This window comes from Platalea leucorodia, assembly GCF_965183815.1.
Source record: "Platalea leucorodia genome assembly, chromosome: 14".
NCBI classification, from domain to species: Eukaryota; Metazoa; Chordata; class Aves; order Pelecaniformes; family Threskiornithidae; genus Platalea; species Platalea leucorodia.
In genome coordinates, this window is record NC_138836.1 from 13009972 (window position 1) to 13022561 (window position 12590).

Genomic DNA, 12590 nt, shown 5'->3' on the forward strand with positions numbered 1-12590 from the left:
ACCCAAGGGCAAACATAAATGTTTAAATAAATAGAAAAATGTGAGTAGCAGAACATAGAGGGACTTTTTCCTTTTTTTGGAGGCACAATCTAAATGTGAATATTCTTTTAAAAGTGGAGGTGTTCCCCAGAGGAGGAGTTCTAAACATAACCTGCCATTCTTATCAGAGGATTAATTTGGAAGGTGTATACAACCCAAAAGAACTGTGCACCTGTTTTAAAAATGCTGCATCCATTAATATATACTGGTGCTCACTGGATTACAGGTAAAACGAATAGTTCCACTAGATGAAAATGATATTTCAGAGTGAGCAGCAACATATGAAAATATTCTTTTCCTTTCTGAAATAAACTGAAGCATGATACCCAGAGATTATGAATGGTTCTATAAAAGTAATTGCTCAGTATCTTTCAATCACAAGGAAAATGTACCCAGAAAAACACATTTACTAAAGTCTGGATGGTCTCTGAAGACAAACCTCATTGCTGAATGCAGTCACCCATACAAGTTATTGGAGGGAGGGAGAAGGGAGAAGCCATGTGTTTCCGAAAAGATTTCTGGCTTTGCACCACTAAAATTTCTCACTCTTCGCTTCCATTATCACTTGGGGATGGATAAAACCTAGGCAGTCTTTTTGACCATTATATTTTCTAGTAATGGTGGTTATGATGGTAAACGAAAACATAAGAGCAGTCACTGGAATCTGTTTTTAATGGAGTATTTGATATGCAAGACCAGGAATTTTTTTTTAAACTTTCTCTGTACTGTTGTGTCCATCTGGTTTGTATCAGCTTAAAATGTCAGGTTTTGAGGGTAACTGAAATCCAGTGCTCCCTGTAGTAAGGGGCTGCGATCTCCAAGAGCTTCAAGGGGTTTTGTATGGTAGCCACACCAAAGGCAATACAAGGGAACAGGCAGGGAACTTTAGGAGCAGGGATTGAGAAATGGGTCTCTGGGGGCTGGTCTCTGTTCTGCTACTGTGACTTCTGCTATTAGCAGAGCCAAAATCAGTGAGGCAGGAGATCTGACCTTATACCCACGTGAGATCTTTACTGCAACTTTCTGGCAGAGCCTTTGCCAATGTTCCTGACTGCCTATGGCTTTCCAGACCCAATGCACACATCAACCCATTTCCAGAGAGAAAATGGAGCCTTGACCTTCCCAAGGATTTGTGATAAAATGCATCATGATGTTTATCGATCAGTCAGTGAGTTTAAAGCTTTGCCTAATTTCCTGTCTTTCATGGAAAACTATTTCAGAGAGGGAGCAGAAAAATAAATGGAGAGTATTAGATCTGAATTGCAAGGTCAGGCTTGAATATGGTATATAACAGGCATGGTCTCTCTCCTCAGCATCCTACCACCAAGCCCCACAACCGATAAAGAAGGATCTTCAAGGTTAAGATTTGAAAGAGCTGCCTCTGAAATAAAAGTCTCTTCCTGTGAGAGGGTAAACTTGACACAGATAAGTAAGTTCTGGGTGACTCACTTTGATCAGCCTTCAGTCTCTCACAGATCACTGGCAGCAGGAGCATCACACTGGCCACCCAGAGTAAGAGCTGCATGAATCACTGTCATTTAATTCTCACACACAGCACAAATTGGGAGTCATGGTACCACAGGCCAGGCAACTCGGAGGACCAGGCCCAGTGGGGATTTGTCAGCCTAATGGCTCTCGCTCTGCAGACTGCACTCCTAACAGCTGACAACTGTCATAAGGAATGACAGGGGCAATTGTGCTTCACTAGGGTGCTGCTCGGAGAGGTGCACTGCCAGAGGAGCGCTAACAGCTATATAGGCAGGAAATAGCAAGTGTGTTTCCCTTCAGCTGCCCAGTTGGAGGTTTTCGTTCTCACCTTGGCTGCCCTGAGGCTGGCTACGCTACAACTGAAAGGTATTGGGCCACATCCAGAAGGGGAAAGAAGAAGAGGAAGGGCCACCCACATTGTCTGTTTGTCCAGGATCAGCCTACCCCCCCATGCTGAGTCATCAGCCTGAGTCCGTGTTGACCATGCAGGTTAGACTTCCATGCAGGCTTTATTTGCCACTCTAAAGGGATGGCTAAAGGTTGTGATTAATTTTTGTCCACAAGCTCGACCTATGCAGATAACACCCTGCAGCACCCAACAGTGGCAGGACAGTGGTCTGGATTTGGCACATCCCACCCATTCAGCTCTGGGGATGTGTAGGAAATGAGAGTCCTCTCCTTTCTCTTCACTGCTGCTAAACAGGTGACAGAGTAACGACAATGCAAAAGTCTGGCATGTCACTTCTGGAGGCAGCAGCAAAATCATAACCATGCAAATGTGCAGGGACAATACAGCCTTGAGGGGACCCCATGTTTTCCATCTGTAATAACACCATGAGTACCGACCACAGTTTAGTCAACGTACACTGAGGTTGAGATTCACCTTGTAAAAACTAGCTGTATTAGTCCAAATTGACCACCCTGAACTCCCTTCACAGCCATGAAACAGACAGCTCCAAGGGGTGATTCATCTGACCACCTTGGATACCCACGCTAGGCTGCAGAGGAGTGGCCCATCTTTCACATCTTTCCCATTCCCAAAGAGGCAGCTCAAATGACTATTTTAGATGAGTTGTTCCTGTCTGGGCTGAGAAGTTCCCCAGAGTACAGTACCAAGCAATAAGGGCATAACATCCATGGCTTCTCCCTCAACACAAGAGCCTTGGTGAGCTCACCTGTGCATCCCAGCGTGCACCTTCCATGAACAAACCATGGATATATGCCCCTTCCCGAGGAGGACTGGCAAAATCTTCTCTGTTCTTTTTCGTCACATCACACTGCAAGGTCATCTTGTCCAAAGGCCACTCGTTCTTTCGGGCTGTGGATTGCATGATGGCTGTCAGGAAAGACTGAGGATTGAAGAACCCAGCAAGCCACACTGTGGAGGGTAAGGAAAAGTCTCCTGTCCAGGCCTCCAGCTCCTTGATGCGAGTGAGGAGGTCAGCAAACCATGTGCCCAGGCTGGCTGTGGAAGGGTAAGCCCTCTTTATCCAGGACTCAGGCACCATGTCCAAGAAGAGGGCATTCTGCAAGTTCTCCATGTCACTTGTCATGGTCAGTTCTCCCTGAGTGAGAAAGGGTATAATTAGCACTGACAACTCTTTAACCTGAACAAAGCCTGCTTGGAAGCAGAGGCTGAGCTAGGCAGTCTGGAAGCACATGATACCCTACACAGTCACAAGTGTTCACATACTGTGAATTTCTTCATGAGTTTTGGGTTTTCATGAGCACCTTCTATTACATATTCCTGCATCCTTATCTTCCCTACTGTAAAAATACTAGTTGGAGGAAAAGATGTATAACAGAGTGACAACAAGCATGTTGTCCCAGTGCTTTTTCTCTTTTCTCTCATTGACTGAACATCTTTATAGGGCAGATTTTCAGAGGTGCAAAGCTGCTTTCACTCACACTGCCAGGGCAGGATACTGGGATCTCTGATGATCTACTCCCAAACTGTCCAAATGTTTGTTATATCAAGTCTTACCCCCCTTCTCTCCTCCACTTCCCCTCACTCCCCTCCTCCTTTATTACTTTTCAGTGCAAGTCATTCTTTTTGACTTCGCATGTTGTCTGCAAATGTAATCACAGTTTCTTTCACAGCAGTGAAACACACAACAAATCAAGATATGATTCAGTCAAGTGAGATATAGAGAGAGGCTTGGCTTTTCCTTTATCCAGAAATTAATTATTTTTAAAGCCTGGAGCCTCTCACTGAGCCTGGGGGTGGGATACTGTCTCCTTGCCTGTAGGAGATATGCATTTGTAGTGGACCTGTGCTACCAAGTAAAGGATCTGCAGAAGGAGGCCAGCAAACTGTTTAGCATCAGAGATGATGAGAAAGAGAACAACTGGATCTTCTCTGAGACCCTGCAGATACAAGAGAAGCCTCAACTCCCAACAGTATCGAAGGAAGGCAAGCAGAGCCTGTACCTATCTGCTTGGGAAAGGGAGACTCCCATGATGGCTAAGGCTGGAAGCTTGTGACTGCCAGCAACAGGAGCAAGGCTTCTGTTCCCCCTGCAGATCTGCAGCTACAGAATAGGTTCAGTGTCTAGGTAGGAGACGAAGGGTTGGGAACTCTATCCATCAAAGCAGCCATGCTGATGGAGCCTGAGCCATGCAACAGCACAGGAGAGCTCAGTGAGTGACAGTAGTAGGTGACTCCCTGCTGCAGAGGACAGAGGCCCCCATCTGCCAACCTGTCTTGCTGTCTGGGGACATTTACTGCATGCTTGGAGCTTGGATCCAGGACACTGTGGAAAGACTGCTGAGGTTTTTCCAGCCTTCAGACTATTACCCCTTTACACTCTTCCACAGAGTCACCAATGATACCCAAAGATGGGTGTGCTGCCATTCAGAGGGATGTGAACAGGCTGGAAAATTGAGCTGAGAGGAACCTCATGAAGTTCAACAGAGGGAAATGCTGAGTCTTGCACCTGAGGAGGAATAACCCCGTGCTCCAGTACACACTGGGGACCACCTGCCTGGAAAGCAGTTGCAGGAAAGGACCTGGGAGTCCTGGTGGGTGACAAGCTGACCATGAGTCAGCAATGTGCCCCTGCAGCAAAGAAGGCCACCAGTGTCCTGGGACGCATTAGGAGAAGCATTGCCAGCAGGTTAATGGCAGCACTCTGCTCAGCACTGGTGAGGTCACATCTGGCATGCTGGGTCCAGTGCTGGGATTGTTCAGCCTCAAGAAGAGATGGCTTAGGGAGGATCTTTTCAATATCTATAAATATCTGATGGTAGGAAGTAAAGAAGATGGAGCCGGCCTCTTCTCAGTGGTGTCCAGTGACAGGACACGAGGCAATGGGAACAACTTAAAATACAGGACATTCCATTGACACACAAGTAGAAACTTTTTTACTGTGAGAGTGGTTGAACACTGGAACAGGCTACCCGGAGAGGCTGTGGAGTCTCCACCCTTGGAAATTTTCAAAACCCAGCAGGGCGCGGTCCTGGGCAACCTGTCCTACCTGATCCTGCTTTGAGCACAGGGTTGGACTAGATGATCTCCAGAACAACTAATCCGTGATTCTGTGATGCCCAAGCCAAGCAGTCTGCAAAGGCAAAAACTTGCAAATTCAGGCTCAGCTTCTACAGGTATGTAATCCCTTCACAATTTAAATCTTTGCAAGCCCCATGCAGCGCTAAAGGGGTACAACACACCATAACAGTTTGGAGACTTCTAGTTAATGTTGATCTCTGGTTTCCATTATAAATACTTACATTTGTCCCCTTATCATTTTGCCAAAATTTATCTGACTTACAATTTCTCTTTGCCTCAGGCTGAGTGTTTTTGGAAAGATTAACTGAAATCAGTTGAGCCGTTGCTGAGAACAAGGGCGAGGGAATTGGGTCAGTCTATTCACATTAAAAAAATTCCAACTGTTCTTTCACAGGACTTCAGTGCCTCCAGCCATCAGGTCAGCAGAGGTGCCCTTTACTGAGGCCACAAAAAATCTATGAAGCCTTAGCAAAAGTTGAAATCCACTTAAAGCAACCCCAACACATGTTTAGCAATGCTTGTTAGAGTCCAGCAGTTAAAAATCTTTGCAGTTTGTTCCTATGCTGACCATGCCCCGCAGAGCTCTAATCTGCAGATCACGCTGACCGTCTACAGTAGGACAAGATCACAGTTAGACACCCAATTGGACCATGGGAGAGCAGTAATGAGTGCCCTTGTTGATGGCCCATACTGCATCTGGCACTAACGAGTGGAAGTGGGCTCAGTGCTGAGTGATCAAGTCTTAGGGCAAACCAGCATGCCGGCACTCTTGGGTTAGCGAGCATTTTCTCAAAGGACGTACACTGCAAAGAGACCAGAGATTCCCGAGCTTGGAAGACAACTTGTCATCGGAACAGGAACCCTCTGAGCCACGCAGTTGCAAATGCAACACTCAGAGCTGCGGGATGATAGCTAAAACAAAGGGCTTGAATGCACATCTACACCACACACTGTGTCTTATCAAACGGAGGAAGGGTTTCAGCTGAATTAAGGCACTGAAAATGTCCACTCTAGCACTTCAGACCTTTCAGCAGCATTTAGCTTTTTTTTTTTTTCCCTTTTTTTTTATTTCTGCTGTAAAATTTTCTGAACATCCACAATAAAATTAATTTTGTCTGCCAATAAACAAGGGCAGTACTTCAAGGGGATGCGTCTCCTCAGCACCCACCAATTCAAATCAGAGCTGAGAGCACTTTTGTACTGCCCCCGTGCCTGGAACCACTGCAGCCCTGGGATCCCCACTCAGAGCTGCCCACAGAGATCTGTGGTTTCCCATGCAGAAATGCCCTCCCTGGGAAAAGTTCATCTCTCAAAAGGATGGACTGGCACAAGACATTATTAAACCTCTGCACCAAAGATGACTTGTTAAAAGTAGTAAGCTTTTAAATGCAGCAAGCATCTGAACCTATTGGGTTTCCCCATGGAGAATAGATTTCTGGTGGACAGAGAAAATCATGTGTACAAAGGTTTTAAGATGGTTTTTGTTTCAACAGTCTTGAAGCTAAAAGCAACAAATAGGGTTAAATGAAAAGGTGGAAAGATTGTTTGCAATTAGTCCTAAAACATGAGGAACAACTGTAACCACCTTTCAAAACACACATCATCTTCTGTCATTTCATGTGAGCAGGGACCAGGTAAGTCTCTGCCAGTAAATCATCTCATTATTTCTGTTCAATGGTTTTACATTTGTAGGGAATCTGAAAGTGATGGGTTACCTGGTAAAAGGTCTTTAAAATCCAGGGTAATTCCAAGCAAAGAGTCAAACACGAATTAAAGATTTCTCATTTTGATATTTGCCATGAAGTGACAAAGAAATACGAAGGCAGTGCATACCCTGTGCATTTCCTCTTAGGGACCTGAGCTGTTCCAATTTATAACACACTTTAAGACAATGTACTGACCCACAATTAAAGCTCACACAACAGAAAAGCACGGCCATGTCTAATCAGAGGGTCTGGTAATGACCTTCACAAGGCTGTCAAAATGATTGGACCTCATCAGGGGGCAGTTGCCATGGCTTTGTTATTTAATAACTTCTGTTGGCACATGAACTCTGAAGGTTGTGGTTCCTTCTTCATTCATATCACATGGGTCATCATCTCCCATCCCAGGAGAACTTAGACCCTGAGAGGACCTATTCAATAGGCTGGTCTCTGGCTAAAGTCATGGCAAGACCATGCGGGAAGAAAAAAAAGCCTGAGGGGCAAAGTACTGCACTGATCACAGCAGAACACTGAGAACCACAGGGCCTTCTAATAGCGACAGAAGTATTTTGCACTCCTGGGAAGTTTTTAAAGCAGGTAAAAATATTGCAAAATGTATGCAAGCAGTCAAATTGATTTAAAGACATAATCCTCATGATCGTATATCCTGTCTAGTTTTATTTTCAGGAAACAAATCAATTAGCAAATGTAATTCTCAGGAAGGCTTAAGAAAAGCAATTTTTAAAGCCTGCGCACTCAAGCATACTTGTTGGAGTCTCCTATGAGGGTTCAAAGCATCTATAGCAGCTATCTCATATAGTTGTCCAAACACAATTATGCATAAATTTGCATTTCAGATGCTGAATACTAAAGTGCATCCAGAATGATTCGCGTTAGTTACTTTTTTTTTTCCCCGAAATGCTGGGAGTACTTTTCATTAAAGACACCCTTGAAGGAAATCCTAATCAGCCTGCAGACATTCCCTCAAGACAAGCAGACTATTGTCACAAATTGTTTTCTCAGTTAAGGTTATTTTCACTTGATACAGTGAAATATCCAGCTAGCCCTACAAAATTTGGTCTTACTTTATCCTTTTATAATATTTATTTTCCTCATTTTGGAGGCTTAGCCTTCACTGAAGTTGCAAAATAGAAAATCTGCTTGCAAAAATTACACTGGATACAATATTAACATGCAAGTGTTTCAGCCCAGCCTCTGGTCTCACCGAAGTCGTCCAGAACAAAGGGCTTTGAAATGCAACATGCCAGTTATTTTTGATGGCTACCAGTCTATTGCAATTTCTTTTCCTCTTAATGGGATGTGTCCTATTTTTGGACCAAACAATCACTTTCCGCTACACAGACACAATGAATTATTCAAAAATTCAAATTAGGCATGACATTTCTAAATCGCCTTCTTTCAGCAGATAATCAGTTAAAAACAATAAAACTTGCTTTCTCTGTGTTTTATTTATTCTCTTCTGAGATCTGTGGTTCCTGTTACGTAAACTCTCCTCCTCTGAGTGCCGTCAGTAAAGATCCCCAATCCCAGAGATTAACATGCATTAACAGCTCTCATAGGAGCTGCTCTCAAAAGGAAAAATTAAAGAATGATTTCTCTCCCAAACTGTGTGTGAGACCTAGCTGTCAAGTCAGGACAGCAGCACTGCCTACAGAAAGAGCCAACAGCAGGGCCAAGCATCCCCTGGCCATTATGTGGTACCCAAGGCATGGGAAGGGCCCATTGGGGGGTGCTGGGCAGTGGTGTGGGTCATGCAAGATGTCTAACTCAGCTCTGCAGGGACCCACATGCACCATTTGCTTGCAGGCACAGAAGAATTGCCCACTGGTGGTATCTCTGATCTGAATTGTCTCAGTGCCAGGAGGCTCACAAGGCGCGAACATCGTTCTTCCACTTTGATCGGTCCGCGGCTGCGTGCTCTGGAGTCAAGGGCCACAGCGCAGTCTTCCGTCGGTTTCCCCCTCAGGACACGACCGATCCAGCTCCATCTCCTCCTCCTCACTTCGTTACCGATTTTCTCCATCCCCGCCATTTCTGATGCTTGTTGTTTCTGCAACTTTTTTTTTTTTCCGGGAGGAGGTAGTTGGCCTCCTGCCCAACCCCCATGACTTGGAGGGCCAGTGGTTTTTCTGTCAGGGTGGCCTTCCCTTAGGCTGCATTGGTTCGCGGCACCTTCTTCAATTTTTATCTGGTGCACCCTCCAGAGAGGGATCTCCTATCCACCACCCAGGGGACACGCCTTCTAGCCATGCAGCCCCAGCCGAAGGCTGGTGGTATCTCAGACCCTTCAAATTTGTCTCTTCCACATACATAAGATGAAGAAATGCTAACACGAATAGATACTGCTACTCATTTGCTCTTCAGTAGTCCTTAAGTCCTGGCTGTGTGATGTCTCCGGATCACACCGTAGGTACTGAGGCTGTTGGGACCAACCTGTGTAGTCATTAGAGGTGCCTTTTCTGCACATACCATCTCAATTCCCTGCTATGATTTGTGGCAGGGTTTTGTGGAGAAATTTGCACCCTCTATTACTGCCTGATTTCTGTGGTTTATTTTGTCTGTGGTTTATTTTGTCTGTGGTTTATGTAAGCCCATGCATCCGCTTATTCCCCCTACCAATATTAAATAGCTTATTCTTCTCCACATTAAATCTAATTGCTACATATTGTCCCAGTTACAATTATATCTTGTTTGGTGCTCCAGGACTGAAACATTAAATCACTTCTGTTTACCTGTCTCAGGAAACTGAATTTTCAATTCCACTGCCTTATGCTAGAAAATAAAGGAAATCTGTTTATAATAATTGACTACATAAATATCAGCCTATTTTAAAATGGATTGTACATACTGGGCCACCACGAAGTGTATATGATATGTCTCTCTCTTTAATCAATGCAATAAGCATCAGCAGCGAATGCAATGCAAAAAAGTCTGAGCTAGCATGGGCCCAAGCTGCTGGGTTCACAGTGCACAGCACAACGCAGCTGGGATTTACAAGCAGCCTAGTCCTACCCCTGCAGAGCTGCAGCTACCTAAAATCACAGAGCCAACCCTAGCACCCCTGTGTGCACGCTGCAGATATGCCCTTTGAAGATCTCTCTTCAGAGCTGCCCTCAGGAGTGGGTTCGGATTGTCATTCGGTCTCAAGACAGGTCCTCCTTGCTCACCTCCCAGCTCTTTCTGCTAATGGCGTCTTACAAAATAGTTGCAGTTCCTTCAAGTGCGATGGTTCCCATGCTATGCAAAGTTTTTTTGCAAGCTGAGCATTTTGGTGAAATGGGATGACAACCTGTCATTCAGGAAATGATGGAACAGGGAATGCCCAGCTACTGATGTCCTTAGTTGCTGCCTCACACCATGAACTCATCCAGGGAGCAACTTTGTGTTAGTGATACAGGGAAGGCATTGGGGTAGCGTTGAAGCCACCAGCTTTGTGCTGCAAGCTCCAGGCAGCATTCTTCTGCTACATTTAGGCCTTTCTAAGGGAGGTACAGCACTTGGCTATGGTGAAGAGTCTTTTGGGATGACAAGGGGAAGGGGAAGTGTTGCTACAGGGCACCAGGGCTGCCTAGGCAGGTCCTTACTCGCAGTGCAGTCTGATCTATGCTGGTTTATCCCCTAATGGGCAGTCAGTAGCCTTTTATATTTTGTCCCACCAGCTGCCTGGGAGGGCATTTAGCAGATGACTTCCCCTATCAGTGGATGCAGCCCGCTTGCACATCCTGCTACACCCAGAAATTTGCATCCTACCTGGTGTGTCCTGCCAGCCTCCGAGCTCCTCGCTGTTCTCCATAAGCAATGGCCAAAGCCACCACCCAGAGGGACACAGACAACATCTTCCTGGAGCAGAGTCTAGTTTCTTATCAGGGTGGAGAAACAATTGTGGGTGGAGCAATCACGGACAGCATCTCCATAGGGAAAGTCTGCTCCTGACCCTAATCCATTAGCAAATGACTCATACCCAGAAAAGGGAGTTGTATCTTTTCCAAAACTCTTGAGTTTTTAGGCTTTTTCTCTTATAGCTCTGGACATTTTTTGTCCTTACACATGACCAATCCTTCCTTTGATTTCAGCTCAGCTTGTGCCTTTAATGACACTTTGTTACAAGTGCCCCCCCCCCGGTAACAGGGCATTTTGTGAAAAGGTGATTTTTTCGCTTACCTTTAAATAGACCACGTCTCAATTTCTGAGTGGCCTATTGTTGCTGTGCTACAGGGCGGCTAGAAGTGCTTGGTCTGTGTTCCCAAATGCAGTCACTGCTATGTGCATCTTTAACCTCTCCCAGTGCCTGTGCTCATGGCCTGTGGACAATGTGCTCTTTCAAATCCATCTCTGAACGCTTCCCCATGGAGTCAAGTTGGTTTTGCAGCCAGCAGTGCTGAATACAGAGCATGACCCCTTTTATTCTCTGAGCACCTTTTCCATTCATCAAGATTTTACAACGCTGCAGTCGCAAGCATCCAGAGCTCCTACCTTCAGCCCCATATCCAGTTCCTTGAGAGAGCGCTTTATTTCACTGGTGAGGATGTTCATGCGCTCACATTCCTGGAAGGCAACCACAATGTACGGTGTCCTCTCCTCCACCTTTGCCATCAGTTCTGTGATGTTAAACTCATCCATCAATTTCTCTAACATCTCTTCCAGCACAGCTTTCACCTGTGTGCCGAAAAGAGTGAGGGATGTTAGTGAACAACCCACTGGGCCTTCTCAGCTGACAGCTGCCTGAACACAGGATGAAAACTCCATCTGCCAGTTAGTGTCTCCGAAAACAATCAGTGTCAGCTGCGCTGGGCATGGCACCTTTCAAAGAGCTTGCCCCATCCTATTAAAATTCCAGTGCTTATAAAAGTTAATGTCAGATGAGAAGCTTTCAAAATGATGGTTTAAAAATGTCACCGTGACATGTAGCAGTCTCCTTTCTTCTTAGGTCTTAAGCCTGTATTCTTACTTCTCCTAAGGTCAGATTCAATGCAAGAAGATGGATGGGGCTATAGCCTCAGCTGAGCCTCAGGACACCTGAGCTTATGAGCTGTTTTTCTGTGGTATATTGATAGAGAGAGGTGATTATATAAAATTGAATTTTAAGCTGAATTTGGCATTCTGAACTAAGAGCCATGGAAGAAAAACATAATGAAATAAAATTATTTTCTGGTCAACATTACAGCTTGATTTGGAAACGGTGCTTTGTATCTCTAAATACTAAACAGGGAAAGCTCCAATGCAACAGGATGTTTCTAGTGTCTAAGAAATAAATAAAACAGACAAAAACTTTCCTGATTGATCATGAGGTATGAAGACCCTAGTCTTAATGGGATCACCTGTATCTCTCAGGTTTACGTGGACCACTCGGCAACTTGGTATGGAAGTCTCTCACATAATGCTTTGCTTTACTTCTGTGCTGGAACCTGAGCAAGACTTCTGCTTCTTGCGGATTTTTCAGGAATACATAACACACAACACACAGGTACAATTTTGCAATCTGATGTGCAAAACCTGGTGTGCTGGTGCCAGTGACAGCTGCCAGCCAGTGACAGAGGCAGCCTAGGGTGATTTTATTGCCATGCCCACCGACATTCATATCTTGGACTCTGTACTCCAATTTCCTCCCATTGCTGCTCCTCCAAACCCTCCACATTCGTGTCAGATGTTACGAAGAGGTGACGATGTGTAGGCTGTTATTGCAACCAGCTAGGTGGCTAAAGTTAAAGCTCGGCTGGAAAAGCTTTTCAGCTGCACCTGAGGTGCAATATAGAAATATCCTCTAATTTGAAGTTCCCCTGCAAATCCCTTTGGCTCTGATTTTTTCACAATTACAGCTCATTTTCTGTAAT

At 45.1% G+C, this 12590-nt stretch overlaps 1 protein-coding gene across 1 annotated transcript in view; it reads right to left on the reverse strand.

Annotated features, from left to right (window-relative positions):
• DNAH9 (dynein axonemal heavy chain 9) overlaps nucleotides 1–12590 on the reverse strand; it is a gene marked incomplete at both ends in the record, with an annotated part of 219762 nt that overhangs the window by 3274 nt on the left and 203898 nt on the right. The window contains 2 exons of the mRNA XM_082326558.1: nucleotides 2703–3092; nucleotides 11233–11415. Coding sequence (XP_082182684.1) covers nucleotides 2703–3092; nucleotides 11233–11415 — 573 coding nt within the window. The remainder of the gene's footprint in view (nucleotides 1–2702; nucleotides 3093–11232; nucleotides 11416–12590) is intronic.